The sequence below is a fragment of the Aythya marila genome, assembly GCF_965140915.1.
Source record: "Aythya marila genome assembly, chromosome: 1".
NCBI classification, from domain to species: Eukaryota; Metazoa; Chordata; class Aves; order Anseriformes; family Anatidae; genus Aythya; species Aythya marila.
The window spans coordinates 45,523,312-45,547,901 of record NC_139042.1 but is presented as its reverse complement, the minus strand read 5'-3'; the positions used below and the strand labels follow the sequence as shown (position 1 = coordinate 45,547,901).

General features: G+C 34.0%; 1 protein-coding gene across 3 annotated transcripts in view; it reads left to right on the top strand.

Annotated features, from left to right (window-relative positions):
• Positions 1-24,228, top strand: part of RBM26 (RNA binding motif protein 26) — a 52,968-nt gene extending 28,740 nt beyond the window's left edge. Inside the window, exons 14-22 of one of the 3 annotated variants that reach the window (XM_082774502.1) lie at positions 974-1,045; positions 4,118-4,246; positions 6,402-6,476; positions 7,117-7,287; positions 12,474-12,578; positions 14,192-14,401; positions 15,566-15,652; positions 19,049-19,162; positions 22,450-24,228. In XM_082774502.1, coding sequence (XP_082630628.1) covers positions 974-1,045; positions 4,118-4,246; positions 6,402-6,476; positions 7,117-7,287; positions 12,474-12,578; positions 14,192-14,401; positions 15,566-15,652; positions 19,049-19,162; positions 22,450-22,539 — 1,053 coding nt within the window. In that variant the 3' untranslated portion in view covers positions 22,540-24,228. The remainder of the gene's footprint in view (positions 1-973; positions 1,046-4,117; positions 4,247-6,401; positions 6,477-7,116; positions 7,288-12,473; positions 12,579-14,191; positions 14,402-15,565; positions 15,653-19,048; positions 19,163-22,449) is intronic. The other 2 variants (XM_082774501.1, XM_082774503.1) reach the window with 2 other exon arrangements.
• Positions 24,229-24,590: the final 362 nt, after the last annotated feature.

Genomic DNA, 24,590 nt, shown 5'->3' with positions numbered 1-24,590 from the left:
CCAAAAAATGTATCAATTATAGTTAATCATACAGTGCAAATAAATATTTACTGCTTTTAAGTGCATCTAATTTGACTGAGTGGTGTTCTGATATTGCAGTTTTTCCTAAGTGCAATGATACGTCTTTTTAAAATTCTTTTTATCATAACTTTTTACTTAGTTCAAAAAACAAAAGACTCTAAAAATGTTTCATTAATGTTATGCTAAAAGTCAATTTTCAGATTTCAAAGTAAGTCTACTAAAAAACTAAATGTTACCCTTTTAAAATTTCATATATGTTAAACATCTCAACCTGTTTTAAACTAATGGTCAGCATCTGAAAATGTTTTCAGTATGCATACATCACCCTTAAGGAAGAAGATAGTTGTAATGTCAATCCAAATCATGACAAAATCTGTCATGTTACTCACATACGAAATAGCCTTTAAATTTTGATTGTGTTGGAAGTATCTTCTCATAAATAACAGTGTCACTACTTTAGTTTTCCTTCTGAGAAGGAAGGCTTCACCTTTTAAATTCTAAAGGTTTGAATTTCTGATTTTAAATTCAAACCACAGCTTCCTGCAAATGATGCCTGTAAATAGCAGCTTGCAGAACTCAAAAAGTGAAGTGTATTTAAAAGGGCCTGTCTTGGAAATAATCTATTAGCATGTTGTGGGTTTCTTTAAAAAAATAATAATAAAAAAAATGCAACAACATAATTTGTGATTCCATAGTTGGCTGTAATACATTTCTTTAATACATTTAAATCACATAGGAGCATATTAGCTGTTGAAGTCCTATATATATAAAATTCATTTTTCAACAGCTTTGATATTGTTTTCCTTTTAATGTTGCTCAGTAATCTATGATTTTGTTATGCCAATCTTTTTTTTTTTTTAATCCCTAACATTTGGAATTATACAGGAAACCATAAGTTACTGTATTCGTAATGTTAAACATACCTGAAAGTTAATTTTGTTTGTTTTCTTAGAATGTGACTAAATTATCTGTGAAGGACAGACTGGGTTTTGTGTCAAAGCCAGTTACTCCTGCAACTGAGAAGGTAAGAATTATTTCTATTACAAAACCCCTTGTGTCAATATTCAGTTTGTTTCACAAGAAATGAATACAGTCATTTGTTAAAGGTTAGTTTTATGTAGTATAGTATATAGAAACTCTGATTAGCTGATGGCTATATGATTACAGCAAGAGTAAAACATGCTAGGAGAGAAGCTGCTATTCTGTGTTTTTTGTTTTAATGTGATAGATTCCATTTTTCAGTCATGAAAATAATTAGAAATGTTCTAGGATCCTAAGTTGTTAGAACAATGCCAAAATTCATTTCAAAAATACATATATATGTTAGTACTAGATATGAATCTTTTTAAAGTCTTTATTTAAAAAAAAAAAAAAAAAACATAGCAAAAAAATACACACACACACAAAAAATCTCCAAGAAGCTTTTAGGCTTTTGTGTCCCTTAAAAGGTGATGCTGTAAACATTTGTTTTCTTAATTGGTCTTACAATTTTGTAGTACTTATGAAAAGATGAAAGTGAAAATTAACCAGAAAGGACTAAGAGGTAAGCTGGGGGAGGTGTATCTGAATGGTAGTTAAGAGTTACATATTTTTTCCAGTAGTAGAAATTTTCATTACAGTTGTTGATGAAGTTCAGTACTTTACTACTAAAGTTTATAAGGCATATTTTCAATCTGTTTAGCACCTTAGGTCATGGTCTTCCTTGGTATTTGTAACATTCGAGACAACTTTTTGTGGAAAGGCAGCAAGTTTTACCCAGTAACAAGATTTGTCTGCCTAGTTATATACCTTTCTATTCTGAATTGGCTTTGACTGAAATTAATGATAGAGTGCATTTTCCTCTATCTGACAGTGCATCCATTACTGCTGATAGTGAAACTCATTGCAAAGTTACAGTGCTATCCTTTGCACACAAAAGTAATTATTTACTGTTGAGTTTTAAATGCAGATGTCTCTTCGACTCATTTCCAAGCCAAACAGTCTACCTAAATATAGTTATTGTGGCTTCCTGGCTATGTTCTATTGCATTCTTGTTGCCCTAAATTATTAAAATACATAAAATGTAGTTCAGGGATACATAGTATTATATGTATATTAAATGTCTACTTTAGAAATAGGAAGTCTGCTTCAGTTGAAGTGGGAATACTTTCCTTCTGCAACAGCTGAGTTATGCTGAAACACCTTTCTACAAAGAGCAAATTCATGCTATAAAAGGTTTTTCCACTGTGTTGTCTTACAGTACAGACTGATTTTGATAAGCTGCTGGACTGCTCAGTGGATAGTTTGTGAGCAGCAGTTTCCTTTGGTGTTTTTATTAGGGTTCTGAAACTTGTTTTGACCTAACACTTCTCCCTTTGCAAGGCAATGCTTTGCTTAGTTTGCTCTGATAGTGCTCTATGTCCATTAGAAATTAGATTAGATTTAAATTAGATTTACAGCTGTCAAAAGCGTAGATATTTCCTAGATGTTTTTCTACTTCTGACTAAGTACAGGCAATGGCAAGAATTTTCCAGTAAGAAAGTAGGTTGGTTTGCCTCCCAAAGAGCAGGAGGAAATGGAGATGAAACAGTCATCATAATGCCTTTTCAGATCTGGATAGGGACTTACAGTTCATGAACTTGTGAAAAGTTTCACTGTTCACTCTTGAATAGCATTAAAAGACTTACAAGACCGATAGTGTGTTGCTTCTTGCTCTTCTGTATTAGTTAATGCAGGTACATCTGTTGTAGCATCTCTCCTTATTATTTGAGATGAGTAAGTGTGGTTCATTCAGACATGAGGAAATTTCAGGGCGAAAGGGATGTGTCAGTATATTTGTTCTTTACTCAGTCCTCTCTTTGTGATGTGGCCTGTCTTAAAGCTACTTTGTAAAAGGAACTACAGGGATGTGCATACATTGACGTGCTTCAGTAAGTTAATAAATAAATACAATTACTCCATCTCCTTTTTGATGGCCTGCTTAGAGAATTTTATATCAGCTTTTATAATACCCCATAACATGCTTTGAATTTTTTGTTTTTTCCATCTGCACTGCCTACTCTGGAAAATATCTGTGGGGAAAAAATAGTATCAATAGCACAACGAAGTGCAGATCTTTTATATGAAGTGTTCTTCTGATCTTTTGATCTTTTCTGTCTTTCTAAAGTTTTGTGGCTGTCCCTTTTTTTCTCCTGTTGTTGGGCGTTGTGTCTTATTTTATGGAGTGCATGGTGACCAGTAGACTCTGCATGCATCTTTTAATTTTCCGTGTATATAAACTATTTTTTAACTCCCAGAGATGATACCAAACGCATAATTGTTGTGACTTGCTAACAAGGCAGGCAAGATCATGGCAATATCATCTCCAGCAGTTAGTCATGGGTTTTTCAATACTGATGTGACCAAAGTGTACTTCAAGTATTGTGATAAGAAACAGAACATTCCAAGTTCTCAGGTATTGCAGAGATGTTAGAGAGGTTGTATAGCAGGCAACTATGCTCTCGGTCATGGAGAAATATCTGTATCTCCTTAGAAACATAGGAAAGAGAGACATAGGAGTCTTTTCCTTTCCTGTATGATGTTCAGCGATTGCCTACACCTCTTACGTCTTGTTGGTTGTGCAAGCTGTATTTTGCACAAGCTGCATATGAAAAGGAACTATTTTGTCTACATTGGACCTTAGTTTCTACAATTATGTTGAAATTTTGCCTAGAAAATTTGTGCAGCTATGGAAAATTGTATTTTAAACTTCAAAATAAAAAAGAAAAACTTGAGTTATTCTTGGGCAAATCACAGTCTTCTGTTTCCTTAATTATGTTCAAATACCTTAAATTTTACATATTTTAAGCATGGAAATATATATGAAATCTCAATGGAAAGGATTTATAATCTGATGTTTATAATTCTTACATATTTGATGTGATGCTGCCTCTTTAAAAGTTGTTTAACTTCAGCAACTCCAAATAAAATTGTTATGCCAAATTTTTATATTCATACCGTCAAAACAGACAAAAGAAAAGACATACATTTTTTAAGCAGTCATGTTTTTTTTTTTTGAAGAAAAAAAAAGCACTGAAGTTCACTGGCAAAAAAAAAATAAAATGATTTCCTTCTATAGGTTTTATCCACTTCTACTGGCTTGACAAAAACTGTGTACAACCCTGCTGCTTTGAAGGCAGCACAGAAATCTTTGCCTGTTGTTTCCACTTCCGTGCTAGACTCTAATGAAGCACAGAAGAAAAAACAGGTAAATTAAATATGCTTCTTTCTAAAATGGACCTAGATTGGGAATTTGTGACCACTAGAGATAGTGCAATATATATACTTATCTCAAGAGCATAGATGAAACTAGCTACAAGATAAAATTTACTATAACTTTTTTTCAAAGGACAATAAAATTCAGTATTTGTTTTATTATTATTTCAGTGCATGTTCAGGCAGTGTAAGCAGACGTAAAGCTCTTTAGTGGTTCAAAGTGCGAAGCACTTTTTCCTGGAAACAGAGTCTCCATGTTGAGGCATGAATTGTCTATTGTGAGTGACAAGGCAGTTTAGTATAGTCACTGCTCTTCTCTCTTACACCTTATCAGATGGAACTGGCCTTAGTTCTCATTAAACTGGCCTTTTTTCCTCAGTGTACTTTGTACTTGCAGTGACGAGTATTGTTTCTTCATCAGATAGAGCTGAGAACTGTATGACTGCATTTTATTGTTTCCAAACTGTAGTTCTCTTGCATCCATTTTTGTTTCTGCATAGTACTAGAATTTCTCATTTTGAAGAGGAAGTGCAACAAAAATGTGTTTGGCCTTCAACAGGTCACTTACTGGTAGTATAGCTTGCTTAGAATTTTCAAAGTGCCCAGTAAAGCTCCTTTTTTTAAGGTTTATTCTTAACCTTCCTAAAAACTAAATATAGGACAACATTTATCTCACTGGCTTCAAATCACAAATTAAGAGTTGAATATTAATTTAGGTTCAGATGTAAGCATTGAGAGTAGTATAACCATTATACTACTAAGCCTGTTGGTCAACTTCTATATCTAATGTCTGATATAATTTGAAATAACAGATTGTGGCTGCATGTCAGTTGTGGCATTGGTCCAGACTGTGATCAGAAAGTGATTAGAAATCACTTCTAATTTGGGGATTTTATTTCATGTTTGTCCCCCAAAACATGTTTTTCAGAATTAGAGCTTTTACCTTTCAAGATAAGAAATTGAGTGTTTATGAAATGCTGAAAAACCTGGAATGAAATTAATGACTCATCATAACACCTGTTTTTTTTGAGAGAAAACACTGAAGACATGCTAAGTGATTGGTTCATTTCTCTTGCGCTCTTGTGCTCTTTTCTTGTCTTCAGAAATTATGATATGCTAGCACTTGTGGAAAAACATGGTTTTGTGGGACTCATTCCCTTCTTCCTTCTTGTCACCCTAGTTTTTCTTAGCGTTCATCCCCATGTCTTATCTTTCCTTTCCCTGTGAAAAAACAATTGCACATTATATTGCAAACCTAACATTTCACGCATCAGAATTTGCCAGTATTTGGAAAGACATGTACAAACCTTACTACTATTTCTTTTTTTATGGCTTTTGTGCCTTTACACTTTGTATATGGTAATTGACTTGCAGTCTGATACAAGTTGATTGGCAATCAAAATCATCTTCTGCCACTTTTATCCTGTTAAATATGTTACTATTAAAGCTCTTTATTGTTTTCTGCAACTATCCCGGTGCCTAAGACCTTTTACATTCTGTATCTGAGAGCAATTGCTTTCTCTTTAGAAACATTATTAGGAAGAGCTGAGTGCAGCAGCTGTGGCCATCTCCTCCTACATTTCCTTCTGAGTGCAATATGTAACAAATTAATCAGTTTCAGTTGATTATGATTTGCTTATTGGAATGCCAAGATTCTGTTCTTAGCAGACATAAAAGAGATGATTTTCTGTGGGTAACATTTTAATTTTAGAAAATAGAACATATTTTTTTTTTTTTTTTGGCCTGGAGCTATACTGGAGAGTGTGTTTAATTGATGGACTTGATTTACAGTAGCTTTCAAGATACCATCTTAGTAAGTCTAAAATATTGTATGCTTTACCTCTTGTGGTGGTAGTGTGTTATTTTGCCTTTCAACTTTCGGTGGAGTTGTGCAAAGATTGTTTTACGTAACTAATGAGGTCTTTCCAGCACATATGCAAATAAAGATAACCGAATTAGTGAATGAGGTAATGATGCTTTGATTTTCAAAGCATAAATTTAAGTATTTCCTTTCAGTACTTTGAGTTCACTAGTTTTTTCCTTATATTGTAAGTTACTATTTTATAGTTATCAGATATGGTGTATTATTCTTCTGAAATTGTTTTTCAAAATCTACAAACTTTCTGTAATTTTTGAAATGTTTTTAGGAAGCGTTGCGACTTCAACAAGACGTGAGAAAAAAGAAGCAAGAAATCTTGGAGAAGCACATTGAAACACAAAAGGTAAACCATTAGCACTGTACAAGGCCAGCAGTTCAGTTGTAAAACTCAGTTCACTTGAAAATATTTCAGAATTTGTTGGCATGAGCTACCAAACTGACTTAAAGTAATGTGCTAATGCTGATTCAAGAGTAAACATGCTCTTTTTTTTAAGTTTAGAGTTTAAATCAAACTTGCCATGTTAGTCCACTTAAACTCCGAGCATCTACAATTTGGATGCTTTTTTCTAGTTGAAATTAAAAAACTTGAGGTGCAAAATATGTGCTTTTGGTGAACAAGTGCAAGTCAGAGAGTTCTATACTTGGCAAGAGCAAGAGAAATTGATACTGAAAAGTACTCATGAGTGCACTCAAGCTTGAGAGGGGAAAAAGGACAAAATGTCATTTAGGTTGAATACAAATATTGGAATAATTTCAATATGTTCAACTTATCTGTCCAAATAAAATAGAGATGCTAGATGTTCATTAGCAAATTAATTAACCAGAGATTAAAATATCTGAATATAAGCTGTTAAATGCCTTTTTTATTGAGTTTTGAAGATCACAGCAAGGGTAATGCAAAATTATGTTTTTCCATGAGCTGTGGTGAGTACTGGAAAACAGATCTGTAAGTGTAGTTTAATATTTTTTTTTTAATTGGACAGATGCTGATTTCGAAGCTGGAGAAAAATAAAGCCATGAAATCAGAAGATAAAGCAGAAATCATGAAAACACTGGAAATACTGACTAATAGCATTACCAAGTTAAAGGATGAATTAAAGGGTGTATCGTCAGGAGGAGGGACTCCTCTAAAAAGCATGAAAACTAAGACTCAGGTACTCAAGTTTTGGTCAGCTTTCTAATAAAAAGAATGTACATGTTTACGGCACCCAGAATGAAAATATGCAGCCACATCAGAGGTATTTAGAAGTATGCTGTTTTAGTTTTGAAGTCTTCTATGAAATGGGATTGTTTTTGCTCTCCCTTTAAAGGAGCATAGTGAATATAAAAACAGTGCCGTTGTCTAGAAGTTTTACCCACTGCTACCCAGATACTGTAGGAGGCGATAGCGGGGTGGAGACTGGTCTCCTCTCCCAAGCACCAAGTAATAAGACAAGAGGAGATGGCCTTTAGTTGCATCAGGGAAGGTTTAGGTTGGATATTAGAAAAAACTTCTTCAGTGAAAGGGTTATGCAGTATTGGAACAGACTGCCCAGGGAGGTAGTTGAGTCACTGCCTGGGGAGGTATTGAAGAAACTTGTAGATGTCATGAAGCAATACATGGATTGGTGGTGTACTTGGCAGTGCTAGAACTAGATGATCTTAGAATCATTTAGGTTGGAAAAGACCTCTATGATTCTGTGATGATCTGGAAGATACCAAAAGAGAAATCCTATGATTGTCTTTTGCCTTATTCAGTCTTTTTAGTCTGTTCCTTTCATACATTGTTAATAGAAACAGCGAAAATAGTATTTCTTATGCAAAAGGATTATCATTGTGCAACACAGATATCCACTGGTCAGGTTAAATACCCAAATTGACTGCTTCATGAAGCTAGTTGACTACTGAACTGGTACATATTTTTTGTTTGTTCTTTTTACATCACAGAAATTGAAATGTTTGCAAAATGATTTAGATAGAAGATTATACTGGTTGGTTTTCCTTTGATTTAGCTATCTGTATTTGGGCTGAACCTGTTGAGAGGAGTTTCTCTTCTGTGCTATACTTTCTGTTAATATATTGCTATAACCTGTTTCTTGACTCTACTTAAATATGCAATTACATTACCTTTTTTAAATCCGGTATTACTCTTTTTGTGGAAGTATATGTTCCTAAACAGATGACAACATAATTAAGAGTTCAGCGAGACTTTGAGAAATAATAAATTTTTAAGGAATTTTTAAGAGGCATTTTAAACGTATTACAAGCTTTTCTTGCTTTATTGAATGAGGAAGTACATAACAATAAAGGGCTAGATTTTTATGCAGTGTATTTTTCAGCCGCCAACAAAAACACTTGATCTTTTCTTGCTGTTTTCATTCAGTTCTTAAATCTTCTGAATGCTTAATCATCTCTACTAAAGTTTGGGATTCTATTGTAAAAAGCTGGTGCAACGTTACAACCCGGATTTAGTTTAAACAGATCATTAGTTTTCATTTTGACAGAACATTTCTAAGGCTTAATTTTGCTTAGAAATACAGGCATTAAAAGTACATGCAGAATAAATTACCGTGATGTACAGGTGTGGGAAAAAGGTAGTACTGAAATGACCTGTATGTACTTACTGTAACTTCTTTTCTTGTTTGTCAGTCAGGAAAAAGTTGGAAGCAGTGCATTTGTATCCTGAAGATGGACATAGTGTGTGATTACTGGGAGTTGGTGTATGCCTCTTAGAATGACTACAGTTGCAGTGGAATAACTCTGTTTTAGAGGGGGAACAAGAGGTAGTAACACCAGTATTCAGACACTGCTATTTAAACTTAACTTTTTCTTAAATTATAGAAGAGATTTTTCTGATATTTTCAGAGAGAATTGATGCTTTCTGATGAGAAAATAATTCTTAGAGGTCTTAGATGAAAGAAGTTAACTTCTTGTAGAGTGAATTTGAGTCATAAAAGTCCTAGGAATTGGCAATATTTTCAAAGTTGCTTTTGATTTTTTTCCCCAGTCACTTTCTTGTTCTTAGTATGCTTGGGAATGGTTTCCCAGATTATTTGCTCCATTATCCTCTCAGGTATAGTGATGAGACTGACCAGTATGTACTTGCTAGATCTTTCTTGCCCTACTTGAAGGTTAGAGTGACATTTGCATTTTCTCAGTTCTGAGGAACCGCCCCCAAATGCCAGGACCTTTCAAAGATAATTAAGATTGGCCTTGCAGTGACATCAGTGAGCTCCCTCGGTACTAACCGTCGCATCTGTAAGGTCTCAGGGATTTGTATATGTCCAGTTAGCTTAAATGTTTGCTAACTTGAATCTCTTTTAACAAAGATAAGTCTTACGAGTAAAGACTTGAGGAGAAGGTGACATTGAGTACCTTGGCTGTTCTCATGTCTTTTGTTACAAGTCCCCTTCCACATTTGGTAGTGGGTCTTCATTTTTCATAGCATAGTCTTTGTGTTGTTGCTGATAGACCTACGGAAGCTTTTTTTGTTCCTTACCAGGTGGGCTTTGGCTTTCCAGAATCGTACCTGCATGCTTAGGCAGTCTGTCTGTATTGCATCTGTGTGGTCTGAGCCTACTTCCACCTGTCCTACACTTTGTTTTTAGATTTTTGTTAGGAGTTCCTTAGGCATTAATGCAGGCCTCCTGCTGTTTATTTCCCGCATGTTTTGGAAAGCGGGGGATATGATTCTTTAAAATCAACCTGCCCTTGCAGCTGCTAGCTAGGACCATGAGGTGGCTTCCACTTGCCTAAAAAATGCCTCATTTACTACTTCTACCTGATAAGATGGCATGTAGTAGACGCCCACTGCAGTGTCACCCACGTTGGTCTGCCATCTGATGAATTTCTAGCTGGCTTATCATCTGTCCCTGGGCGGAGCTACATGCATTCACACTTCCCTCGCACACAGAGGGTAGCTCCTGCTTCTCCCAGGCCTGGCCTTCCTGAAGAGCCCGTATCCATCCACCGCAGCACTCCAGTTGTGTGAGTTACACTGCAATGCTTCTGTAGTCTCTGTAAGATTGTAGCCTTGGAACTGTGCAGACATCTAATTCCTCCTCTTTGTTTCCTGTCATGTATATCAGTGTACGGGATCTTTAGAGAAGCACTGATTTCCCAAAAAAGTAATGAGGTCTTCCCCTACAATACTGTTCTGTAGGCCCTCCTTTACTTATGTTCTAATATGTGCAAGCTTGAGGTTTTCCCTCTTCAACCCTGTATGTTGATCTTGGGATCACTTCAGTCCACATCACTCTTCAGTTGGTAACCTGGTCCATCAGTTTCTCATGTGATTTTAATTTTTAGTTAGTAAAAGTGAGATGATACACTAACTTTAATTAGAGTTTTTGAGCAGTTCTTCAGGTGTTTGTTTTTGTTTTTTTTTTCTATTTTGTAATATGAAAAGTGAAGAAACAGTTTATAATGGTCAAAACATCTAGACTGTAGAAGAGTTGATGTTATTGATAGCTTTCTTCTCAGGGAGATTGTGTATTAACAATGAGCATTGTTTTGTTAACATTTGAAAGAGAGAAAAAACATCTGAATTTTGTGAAAGTGAGTAATTAAGAGCATTCTTCAGTTAAAATTTATTACTTTGGCAATTTTCTGAAAGGCTTTGCACAAGGTTCTCTTGCATTTTATTAGCTGTTAAATCCTAGGCAGCTCAGAAGCCCCTGCAAACTTGCAGGAATAGTTCTGTATGTGAGGCCCATGCGAACGTGTCATTATCTTTACATATTTTTGTGTGTTGCAGTTCATGTAGATTACAAAATCCCCTTCTCCTGAGTGTAGAAACATTTGCTGCCTCCTGCTATGTCTTGAAGGAGGCATTATCTTCTTGAGACCAGGCACAGCTCTATAAAAAGAGGAGTCTTCATTAAGAGAACTAAAAAGAAACCTCAAAAGTTTAGAGACATTATGACACCAGGGTCACTGGCTACTTTGTGAGTTTAATTACTGGTCATTAAGAAGTTTCAGAAGTGATTGTTTTGTCGTGTCATTTATTTAGCAACACGCAGTGGGATTGGAGAGAAACAGTTTCCAGTTTTGAAAACTTTGAAAACCATTATACAGGAGATGATTTTTTGTGGTTGCTCTAGATGGTGAAAAATGGGGATGAAAGGGGTTCAGGTTGAAGTTGCCAGTTGAATAATCCAGCTTTTTTTCTTTTAAAGCTTCCAGGAAAAAAACAAAGAAACAAAAAACCCCCTTCTTTATCATTCAGTGGTGATACTTGGTTTCCAACTGTCACAACTGCGAAACCTTCATCTCTTGACAACCAGCCTTTGAATACATTACATGCTGTGGTTTTGAATCAACGGGTGTAAATGTAAAACTATTTCATAGTCATCTATAATTTTCTCCTTCATTTGTGATGTCATTAGAACATTTGGCTGCTGCTTTTTCCATTAAAAAACAAAACAAAACAGGAAAAGAAAAAACCTTTCCAGTTTGGAACTTGAAATAAAATTTTCACAGTCACGTAAAAGCTCTTTCCTGCACCTGTACCATGTCCTGCACCTCTGTGGTTACTGTGAACACCTCTAAATTTGGATTCAGAGACACCTTTCAGTTTCATAGATATTTTTGAACTTTTAAATAATTCTTTCTAAGGTACCATGTGCTGGAGGGCAATTCTGGATATATCAGAGTCCAGCTTTTTGTTATCAGAGATCTTTTCACTGTGCTTTTTTCTACTGTGGTCTGAACAGAACTACCATTCGTGCTTGTGGTAATCTTAGAAGCTTTTTGTCATTACTGATTATAGATTGTGTGTTCATTCATAAATCTACTGCTTTTTTTTTTTTGTAGAATCCCTTTTTATCTCATCATCACTATCATTTAATTTTGCATTTTCTATTTTGTGTATCTGTAGTTTAGAACAAATTCTATTGGCTTTGGCTTTGTGCAGTAGACTAGATGGCTTTGACATCACCAAGCTCAGTAACATAATACTACATGTTGAAATTTTATCTTGCCAAGACGCTCCTAAGCTTGTGCTTGGCTTATTTTTTTTAAAGTGGAAACCTAGCATTTTAAGCAGTATACCTCTGAAGTTACAGCTATGATCTAAATTAATAAGCCACAACTTGGCTAAATTTTAAATCCCACTACATGTAGTTTTCAAATTCTCTTTCCTTAGAGTTTCTAGGATTTTTTTTTTTCCAGTTAGAAGTGCTGTGGCAGACTTCTACCTCACCTGAAGGCCAGCACTGGCCAATCCTTAAGTCACTGTATATTTCTGAAATAGCCTGCTGATAGGAGTGTAGCAATAGATTCTTGAGTTTCATCAGAAAATTGTTTCCTCACAAGTGAATGTAAACTGTGGAACTAATAATTTGATGTAACAATTTCTTAGATGCAGAAAGAGTTACTAGATACTGAACTGGATTTATACAAGAAGATGCAAGCTGGGGAGGAAGTTACTGAATTAAGACGGAAATACACAGAACTGCAGCTGGAAGTATGTTTGTCTCTTATTTGTAGCAAATAACTTTTAATGAAAATATATTTCTTAGCTTGTGTGTTGTATCAAACTTTTTCTTCAGTGCAATATTAAGCTCCAATTATAGATGCAGACAGTTAGCAACAATACATAATAAGTTTCTGAGCTCTCCTTGACCAGAGAAATAGTATTATCTTTAATTTTGATCTCTAATTTATTTAAATTCTGTAACTTTAACATGACATGGTATTTTACAGATTTATGGTAGGAGTGCTTCCTTGAGAATATGGAGCATTAAATATATTGTCTATAGGTGGTGCTGTGTTTTTTTTACAAAAGAATAAAAGACACAGCTTGTTCTTTTCTTCTTGAATCTCAACATCCTCTTAATAACCAAAAAGACCAAAGTGTCAGAAAGCAGTGTTATTACAGCATTAGTTTGAAGGAAAGATGAACTTAGCAAAACAATGACAATATCTCAAAATGTGTTCTATGTACAGAAATACACTTTTTGTTAAAGGAATCACTTTACAAAAATTTGGAAGGCAATGCAAGATTCTTTGTGTCTTATTCTAAGGATCTCAGAATACTATTGGAGGTTATATGGTGTTATATTGTACTGTCTTGAATATATGATTTTGTAGTAGCTACTTAGTTGCATGATGCTCCTACTTTTTTTTTTTTTTTTTTACTCTGAAGCAGGCTACTGTGTTGCTTAAATCCCTCTTAATGAGGTTTTGTCATGTTTTATGTGTAACTACATATGAACACTGCATGTATATACGTATATACAGCTAGGTTGCCCTAAAATCTTACTTCAAAAGTAAGTTGTTATGCAGCTTTGGTACTTGTGAAAATAGGTTTGTTAATAAGCTAAGCCAACTGAGTAGAGAAATAACACAAGCAGAAGTTACCAGTATTTATTCTGATGGTGAGTAATATTTCTTAGGTGTTCTGAATGATTTCATTAATAAAGAAAATTATCTCCTCATGGATGATACTGTTGGCATGTATTCAAATAGTGTTATTAGTGGTTGAGTTGTAAACAAACACTGTAGAATATTATTTGCAACTTATTTTTTAAATGGTTGATGGAGATACTGTCACCAACCTTTTGACTTCTAGAGAATGCATACCTGTACTTTAAAAATGGAAGCACAGATGTTGCAGGAATGGAAATTAGTGACTATGTAGACCCAAATTTTTAGAGAATGCTTTGTACTTGGAGGTTCTTAGTAGGTCCTCTCTTTCATACCTCACAGTCCTGTAACCAAAACCTACTATGCTCCATATTTTCTTGTCAGAATGATAGTCCTGTTTTTGAATTAAAAGAAAATTGTTAGTCCCCACATCGAGAAATTTCAGATGTTACACTACAGTCTGACCTCCTTCGAGGAATTGTCATCACAGATGAGGGTTCTTCTGACATCTTTTTTTTTTTTTTTTTTTTTGAATGCTTTGTTCTTTTTTCTGTTGCTGTCCTGTTTTTGATCTGTTACTAAAAAGTAATATTTCTGTAAACATCTTACTTTAAAACCTGTAAGCTGCTCTGTGAACGTGTTTGGTATTTTTGTCTAAACATTTAGATTATGAATTTTTATAAATCACCATGTTATGTATAAATATCTTAGGCTGCCAAACGAGGGATTCTTTCTTCAGTTCGTGGTAGAGGGGTTCATGCAAGAGGTCGGGGTGCATCACGTAGCAGAGGTAGAGGAATACGTGGACGGGGTAGAGGCAGAGGAGTTCCTGTGCATGCGGTTGTGGATCATCGACCTAGGGCATTAGAAATCTCTGCATTTACAGAAAGTGATAGAGAAGATCTTCTTCCTCATTTTGCGGTATGTTGTAATTTCACTTCTTCTGTTCTTTGGATAACATTCTTTTTTCCAATGACTTTTTTTTTCTTAACTTAATTCATCTGGAAATTTTATTTAGGACTGAATCTATAATATGATATAGATTCATGATTTAAAAGTTCACGATTTAAAAATAAAATCAGAATTTCAGCAGTATTTTTATGCAAGTATAATAAATTGATAGTTGGACAGAAAGAAATAAAACCCCTTTATCTGTCATTAAAAAAAAAAAAGCTTAAAGTAATATTAGTTTATTTTGAGGGATGAATACTGAGAATATCAGCGTTTACATAAATAACAAGTAAGTCCTGTCACCCTCCTTCCCTAGCAAACACACACCACCTTGGTGTTTTCTTTTGTTTGTTTGTTTTCCAATATTTAATTTCAGTGGTTGTCTTTGAAGATAGAAATTGAAGACCCACTAAGTCTGGTAAATTCTACTTCAGTCATTGCACTTAATATTTCCTGTCTGGCAGCTGTGTAAGCAGCTTTTGAAAAGAACAAGAGTTAAGAAAAGTAACCTACCAGCACTACTGTATTATTTTTTTTAGGTCTTGTGTTTCCACGATCTATATATATCTACATATGTAGATATACAACTTCCTAATGACAGACTGAACATTTAAACAAAGATTTTATAAATTTTTGGGGTAAAAAGAAGAATACCTTACAATACCCAACTTCAAAATTAAAAAAAACTTAGAGACCCTTGCAGGAATGTATGGGGCAGGATCTTAAGATGCTGAAATCGAGCTAAATTGGAAACTTGCTACCTCTTCTGTATCTATTAAATCTTTTTGTAGAACTGTATCATAATAGACTTAGGGAGTAATCTCAAGATGTGAACTTTCTGATCAAGAGAGAATTATTGAAGCAGAAGAACTTATTTCTTCTGTTGTAATTTTACTTCATTCCTGTATATTTACAGTCAGGAAATCCAAAGACTACCGTACTTTGTGTTTTCGAAATGGAAAAAAAAACACAACAATATTTCTTGCAAAGCCCTCAGACTGGCATTGAGGCTGTGAAGGGGTACACTATTCTATATGCTTTTTGAGGGCCTTTCATTTAGGACGTCATTTTTAGAGGGGGAGGATGGAGGAGGAGGACTATTTCACCATTTTTTTTTCTTTTTCATATTAAAAGCAATATGGTGAAATTGAAGATTGCCAGATAGATGACTCTTCTCTCCACGCGGTGATTACCTTTAAGACGAGAGCAGAAGCTGAAGCTGTGAGTATAGTTCTTTGTTGAAAATACTCCTCAACATTCAACTGCTTTATATTTCTATAATTGATTAAATTTAATGTAGTTAATTACTCAGAAGGGTTTTAAAAGAAGTCTGACACAGAAGTCTTAATTCCAGATTAAACAAATCTGTCAAAACAGCATGTTACTGAAATTCTTATGAAATGAAGATGCTTTAAATAAACAAGGGAAAAATACATGATGTGAAAGAGAGATCAAGACAAGTGTGGGAATTCATAGCTAGATGTCCTGGTTTGTCTTTGTTTAATTACCAGTTGTTTTTGCATGGATACTGCACTGTTTTCACCTGAAGACCTCACAGTATTCTGTAGGTTCATTGACATCCTGCAGACTGAGCCTATGCGTTTTCTTTGGTATTGTTGGAATCTGTTTGGTGTTTGTTTTCATACATTTGCCTGAAAATTTAGGGTAATGTAAAAGTAATCTTATACAATGATATTTTCATTTTTTTTTTTAATTTCTTTATGAAATTATATAAGTATAGAATTATAGAAGTAACTCGTAGAAACTAAAATCCAGCATTGAAGTATGTTGTAATTCAGAATCATTGCATACAGATCATTAGGACTTCATGTGTTTGGTTCAGCTGCAGTTCTGCCTTACTCAGTAAATAGTGCAGTACATGAACCTGTGCAAAATACCAAACAGAGTTGTTCTGCAAATGATTTTGTTTTCTTTAAAATCCTTGCATCACTGTTGGGAAGGAGTATCCTGAAAGTAATAGGGCTTCCCGAAAGAAAAAGAATGGATTCATATTTACGGTATGGTTGGATAGAAAGATTTCATTTTATATTTTTATTTTGAACAAAGTTTATATTTTTGCACAAAGTTCATCTTGTGGAGATTACTTGAACAGAATTTTCATACATGGCCAGACTCTTCTCTTTCTGTATGCTTTATCTTGAGAGACCAGTGACCTGATTGACAGAAATACATTTACAATGCAAATAAAGCCAATGGGGTGCAGTAGTTTTGAACACTTACAGTATCATAATGATTATGATATATATGATATATATATGGTACAGCATATAATAATTTGATGAAAAATAATGTAATAATAAATTGATGAGAAATTTTGAGAAATAATTTGATGCATTATTTTGAGAAATAATTTGATCAGTCTTCCAAAGAAATATAGAAATATGGTTTGTGAAAATTTTATATGTAACAGTGTTGAGTGCTATCTGTACAGAGATGGTAATTATTCTGCAAAAAGGAAAGTGTAATTAGTGTGCATAGTATATAATGACTGGTAAGGAGAAAAAAACAGTACTGTACAACTGTATTTCAACAGTGAACAGAAGTTTTGTGGAGAATAAGAAATACATGAACACAGATAAAAGCTGTAATAATTAGTATACTCACAAGTGGACTGAGTTATGGTTGAAATTTTTAATTTTGGTGCTTCCTAACATTTGATACTTGATTTTGCACCTTCGTATTACTTAATGTTATAGTTGTAGCTTATATAAGAAATATTATAGGTATTATATAAAAAAATACTCTCAATTATTGAAAGTAGCTTACACTTAAAAATAGGTGACCTAGGACAATTACCTGTTTTTATGTACTGTCCAAATAACGTCTCTTCTTCTCTCAGATGGACTATGATCCAAAGGAAATTAACAGATGTTATTTATCAGCAAAATACAGGTCTTACTGTTAGAACTGCTGAAAAATTGGCCTGGAGAGTAATTTCAGCCTTAGTTAAATTTCTTTCCCCAAAAAACAGAGAACAGTAGCTTTGGAAGCAAACACAGAAGTTTCTTACATATGATTTTATATTATGAAGTGAAGAAATTTTTATATATGCAGTGTGTGAAAAGGAGGATAGTGCAGAGGATGCAGAAAGGTATTTATAGAGGAGAGGGGAGACATGGTAGATGGAATAGTTCAAGTTAACATTGTGTACATTTGTTACTCTTCTATGATAAGTTTCACTGCATTTGAAAAACAGCGTGTTTTTCTTCCATTGTTTTCAAGTCCAGTAGATGAAGTTTTCAAGTTTTATCCCAGGTTTTTAATTGGATTAAAATTCTTTATTGATGTGTTGTATGCCCACAGTCCAGTTAGCATTAAAACTTCTCATCTTCTTGTAACTGTCTAATTGCACCTTCGTTTTGAAATGAAAATTGTATGAAAACTATGCTAGGTCAAATACAGTAAAGTCTATATTTTTCTTGATATTCTTATATATTAAACATTTTCACTGGAATTTGTGTTTATTAGTGCAGCAGACATCAGTAATTGAAGAAGTTGTAAATAGAGGATGTAGTTACTAGAAGCATCTGCTGTGACCAATTGTGAAGTAAATGCAGCTAATATTTTACCTTCTTAAATGAAAAAAGGCTTAAGCTTTATGACTGTACATGTTCTAGCCTGGAAGTAAGAGGAGGATTCCCTGTTGTGAAATGTTGCATTTTTATGTAGTAGTAATTTCTTCCAACGATTACAAGTTGTTTCTGGACCTAAATGTCACGTATAAGTAGTTCTAAAAATTCCAGTTGTGTGACATTGTGATGAGACCATGGACGAAAAGCTCCTGAGCTGCATTTTAATAGGCATAGAATCTTTTAAATTTATCATAAATTTATATGTACAGATTTAAAATTTATACCTGGGGACTTTAATATCACACAATTCATGTTCAGATGTCATTGAACATGTAATTGTTTCTACATTTCACATTATGCTGTGCTTTCAGATTGTACTATAAATCTTTTGTGACTGTGACGGTTATTTCGGAATGTTGCTAACGCTGATTTATGCTAGTTCATGTTACTTTAATTTGAACATACTATTTCCAAAGCAGCCACTTAATGCATCTGGTACTTAAAACGGCATGAATATCCCATAAGTTAAAAATTTTTACATTTCAATTACAAAGGCTTTACAGGAAGTGGAACATTTTCCAGTAGATTAAGTTGTAATCACAGAGGTGTTGTTTGTTTGTTTGTTTTAATGTTAAATCATTTGTGTTTGTGGAATGCCTTATTTCTTCCAGTAAATAACGCGTTAACAGTTTTGTGTCAGTCTTTGACAGGTGAAGAACACATCAGGGTAGTTTTAAAAAAAACAAGTTGGGTTCAGTGTGTTACATCACCAAATGATGCTTGATTTTCAAGGTCAATTTTGTTCTGAATATGTTTTGATCATTTAACTGAAAGGACGTGCAAATTAATAAGTTGTTTTGTTTTAAACTATTAACAGTGATCCAATATGGACATACTAAAACTTGGATTTTCTTCAGAAAAAGCAGACCAGACTATTGGCTTACGTCTGGGATTTAAGTATTAGCGAAGTTAGTATTTCCCTTGATGAGGAAATATTTAACTAAGATGTTTAAACTTGTTTTAGGCTGCGATTCATGGATCTCGGTTTAAAGGACAGGAGCTGAAGTTGGCATGGAACAAGCCTGTTGCTAGTATGTCAGCTGTTGAAACAGAAGAAGCTGAACCCGATGAAGAAGAAGTAAGCTTTTTTTTTTTCCTTTTTATTTCTTAAGATGAAATATTTTTGATTCAAAAGAAAATGATCCGTTCATTCATGTTTCTTGAACCTGACTCATGTATTAATATCAGATAGTGGAGTAATCTATCAATTTTTTTCTTGTTTTCTAGTCTATTGACAGTCCAAATACTTCACTTCTAATTGCAGGAATGTTTCATTTCTAGGGGGTGTATCTAGAAACTGAAAGATCTGGGTTCAAATTTGCATGAGAAATAACCAAAAATCTTGTCTAAAACATAGTTATTTGTACCATCTCTAAGCACTAATTTCTTAGAGGATCATAGCTCAGAATCTAACTTTCCTTTATAGTGAGAGATGTCTTGTAGGATGCCGGTGAAGTAGTAATTTAGATAATCTGCTAACTTCATTTAGACATCTAAAGTAACCCCTGCTGAGTGTCAGTCTTCATTGTGGTGCAAGAAAAGATACTAAAGCTTTGTCCAAATAACTAGGTTAATACAGTAATTGTTGGGCTGCATTTTTTGGTATGTGTAACTTACGTTCAAATTTACATACATTTGTGAATTATTGGGGGGGGGGGGGGAGGGAAGTGTCACTTGAGGAAAAAGTCAAGCAGCTTTTTTTCTAATTTATTTACTGCCAATTATAAATGACTGCCATAGAAGAGCTGAAGTATACTTGAGTTACTTGGAGCTGTATTCATTTATGTCTTTTCCTATGATATTTTGGTGGACCTACCATAAAAGCATCTTCACAAGATTGTTTTGATATAACCAAACTCAGTTAGTCTTTTTACGTTTGTTTATCATTCAGTTTTCATTTTTTCATTTTCATTCATTTTTGTTTTCCTGAAGAAATGTAGTTTGTCTTCTTTCTGTCTCTAAAAATGCCAGTTTATTTTTACCGTGTGAAAGACAGGTAGAGTTGTCTACTTTCACCACTGAGTGTTCAGTTCAAGCATTTGTGTATTCTGACTTAATAAATGTTGTTCTTCTTCTATATACAAGCCTCATACATTGTCAAGTAGTAATGAGCTGTGAGTGAACAAGAGGCTATGCTGAGTAATGTTCAGAGGTTCTTAGATACATTGTCACTTTCCCATCAGGGATGTATTGCTTCTGAAGCAATGTTTGTTACTGTAAGGAGCCTACCGTAGTGGCAGGTCTCATTGAGCAACTCCTTCATTTTAAGACTTTGTCATTTTACATAATGAAAGAAAGGGCATGCAAAGATATACAAATACTTAACAGGGTAAAGAAAGGAAAGTACAGACTGATTGGCATGTGATCTATCATGAGATTTAGATTTATACCCTAGCTGAAGATACTGAGTGTGGAAGGGAACCTTTGGGTTGTAAGAAAATTGGAAGGGAATGAAGATGGTAACAAGTTAAATGCATTGGCTGGCCTGGCAGAGGGAAAGGGCAGATTTACATGTACATTCTCTTGTCTTGACTACTCTTGAAGTGTTTGTAGTAGTGGGATACATCTATTTTAGGTGATGGTTGTACTCCTTAACAGGAGTCATGAGGTGTGGAAATAAAATTTAGGGAAAAGACTGCATGGGGCTGTTCTTTGTAACTCCTAAGTTGATTGACCCATCCAAAACACACCAAATTTTCAAGATGTAAGTTAAAATTGAGGTAATGATTTTTTTGGGAGGTAGCTATTAAGAAATAATTTCATGGTTTAAATGTTGACCTTTATTGCAAATCTTCTAGTATTTTTTGATTTTTTCCTCTAACACATTTCTTGAGTTCTGTTTTTTTTTTTCTTAGCTGATTTTCTCTCTCTCTGGAATGTTTTTGTAGTCAGTCATTAGCTAAGTATTGTAGAAAGTGCACAGGGATTTGATCCAGGCTACCAGGCTACTCATTGCCTTTGTGTGCTTGCTGAGGTCTTTGCAATACCAAATGTATAATATAAAAATCTTACTTTATCTATATTTTTATTGGTGATGTTGCTGGATTTTTACTTGGCCCAGTGTTTACAGATTACTCATTTAACATGCTTACCTCTACTTGCCTCTCATCACTTTCCATTTTCAAAACAAATCAAGTGTACATAGCTCCCCTATCTTCCTCATTTCATTAGACTGGATTTTATTTGAATTCTCTACAGCTGAATTAGACCCCCTGACATTCACAAAATTTTTTTGTATGATGGATTTCCTTTCAGCAATCTTCAGGAAATTTTGTATTTAAATGTTATTCTTTGTGTGCACTGCGTATTGCTTCTAGCATTTGGTTAAGTTAGTATTGAAGTATAGTGTTAGGAATCCCAGGTCTTGGATGGACAGGTTCAAGAACTTCATGTTCATTTGCAGAAGTTCAACCAATTGCATAAAATAATTTTTATGTAATTTTATCATTCAAATTTTTAACTTATGCAGGATTGAATCAGGGCTGTGGAGGTTTCTGTAATCAGTCGCCTCAATTTCAGTCTTGTATTCCTTTTATGTATGAGACATCTCAAGTTTCCATGTGCTTACAATTGATTGTGCTATTTATGTAACTTTGTTTTATAGCCACTATGGTACACACATGAAAAAGGTTTCATTTTTTTCTGTCTAAACTCTATTGATAAGTTTAATTCACCTAAGGAATACTATCATAAAGAGGCTTAAGACTTTGAAGAAAGACCTTGATGTGTTTTTTGATGTTGTTGCTTTTTACTTGAGAGAGAGCTCTCCTTTTCAGCAGTGCTATCATATTTTAGTCTGCTGGACATCTGTACACCAGAAGAGGAGACTTGAGTACTCAGAAAGCAATGTTTTATTTCAGCTTACAGTACAGAAGTGTATATTGAGACAAGATGCAGACAGAGCTATGATTTAAAATGCATTTTCTTAAAGCTGTCAAAATTAAAATATTCCATATTCATTTTTTTTTTTTTTATACTAAAGCACAGGTAGATTAAGCTCTGGGATTAAAAGAGGAATAGTTAATATTAACTTCGAAAACCTAACATTAGTTTTCAGTATAGCATCTCAAGTTCCATCAGAATGTTAAAGCCTTGGTGTGGATGACATGCTAAGGAATCAGAATATCTATTGAATTATGATGTCATTTTGAGGTCCAGTAAAAGAAAAAAACAAGTTGCGTTTGCCATATATTAATATGTGCATATTAAATACACACATATACAGTATACTTTTTTGAAAGCATTACCATTTAACTATTAAAAATGAATTTGCTTGTTCTTAAATCTTTGCAGAGGATTGTACGTTGCCTTTTGATCTCTTACACTTTCTGACGTAACAGAGGTTATCACATTTTTCTCTTGAAGTTTCAGGAAGAGTCTTTGGTGGATGACTCGCTGCTTCAAGATGATGATGAAGAGGAGGAGGACAATGAGTCTCGTTCATGGAGAAGATGATTCAACTCATCAGTGACAATGCTAGAACTGCACCTGTGTTGCATTAGTATTACCTAATGTACTTCTGCATCTTTGTATTAAAAGGGGTTTTGTGATGAAGTTGAATTCGGATATAGGCTAAAAAGCAGCTGATCAGTTACACGTTTTGAGAGATTGATGTTTGAGTTACATTTCAGTAAATGATTGCTAAAGACATCATATTAGGAACATATGCAATGTTTTTATTACATAGTTCTACAGAAAGTTACAGAATTCTTTGGGTTCTTTGTAATTTACCAAATTGGTCAAGCACAAATGACCAAAAGTTGTTATAACATAGATAATTTTTGTTCTATTCCAGATACGGAACGAAAATTTGCATTTAAAATCTTTGTGAATGTTTTCAGAAATGAATAGATAACAGTACTAAACTGAAGTCTCTAAAGTTATGTATTCATAATATTGCATAGTAGTATGCTTAGGCTTTACTATGTACTAGCCTTTTGTTGGATTTGTGTACGTATTTTACCTATGGGTTTTAATGATAAAGTGTATGACTGCTTTGCATATAAGTCCTTATGACTTTAAGATGTTAAAAAATAAATAAATGGAATGGTCTTCAAAAAAAAAGAAAAAAAGAAAAAAAGAAAAAAAAGCAATAACCAAAAAAGCTGAGGCAATGGTCCTTCAGAATGAAAAAAAAAAAAAGAAAAAAGAAAAAAAAAAGAAAAGAAAAAAGACCATTCCAAATGGCAACCCCACCCCCATATTCACAAAAGGAGCTATAATCACTGTCACCTCAAAATACTGTTGGATATAAAAAAAAAAATCTCAAAATGAAGTTTCATTTAATACACAAGTATACTCTATCACCTAAAAGCTTTTGGGTGTTTTCTGAATTTTAAAAATGGTTTAAGTCAATGATTCAACAGTTAGGAATTTATTTTCTACCTCTGCGCTGTACAATTATAGAAGAAAACTTGGTCCCACAAAAATATGTGCTACTGGAATGTAATTTACACACTAGGAGAAGCAGAATATTTGGTAGGTATTAACTGACAATTCTGACCACGCACATTAATGCATTTTTTTATTCCTTGATTTCTAGAATTAATTTTTTTTCTATTTCAAAAGTAGTATTTGGCAGATACTACGTTCATACTGTAGTTTGTTTTCATTATGTGAAAATGTACATACATAAAATGTAAGTAGAATTCCTACTCTGCAGAAATACTTAAATAGCTGTAACAGGGCATTTTGTTGTGTGAGTACTGAAGTTTCTCCTTTACTTAGGAAGGGGAACTCCTAGCTCTTCACATTAAAGGACTTGTTTCTTTTTCCCTTCAGTGGCATTCTGCTGTTGTGTATTTTTTTTTTAAAGCCCTTTATTAAATAATAGTTATTTTTTTTTATCAGCTCATTAATGAGTGCAGTGTAATACCACTATCACATCTATCAATTAGATGCAGAGGGATAGTACATCATTTAACAGTATATTTTCTATAGTCCTTGTGTTTTGCCTATTGGGAGAAGAGAGAGCTGCTCTCCTGAACTTCTCTCCTTTCCCACATCCCTCCCTCCTTTTCTTTTTTTTCTTAATTCCATAATACAAGCAGAGGAAAGTAGAAATAGCAGTGTCCTAGACAGAAGAGTAGACTTTGTCCTCTGCTTTTCAGTTGTTTGAGGGTTTTTTGAGGCCTGAAGCCTGGCTCTTTTTTCTGTGTTCCTGTGTGCATGCTTGAAAAAATATGCACTTAAAACTTTTATACAGGCTTAGTTTCACATTGAAATATCACAATTGACTGCCATGCTTGTTAAAGTAAGTTCTAAATCTTGCCATAATTAATTGTATTTGGGAAATTGATTTCCTTTTACACTGAATTCAAGGCAAAATAAAATATTTTAAGAACCTTTTTATCCCATGAGCACTTCTAGTTCACTGAATTAAATACAAGCTTTTCTACTTTTCTTTTTAAATAATTTAGTGCATTTGAAGGCTGCCAGATTGACAGTCCAGAAGGTGGAAGTTTTTAGTGTGTTGTCTTGCAGAACAGGTACAGCCTGGAAAAAAA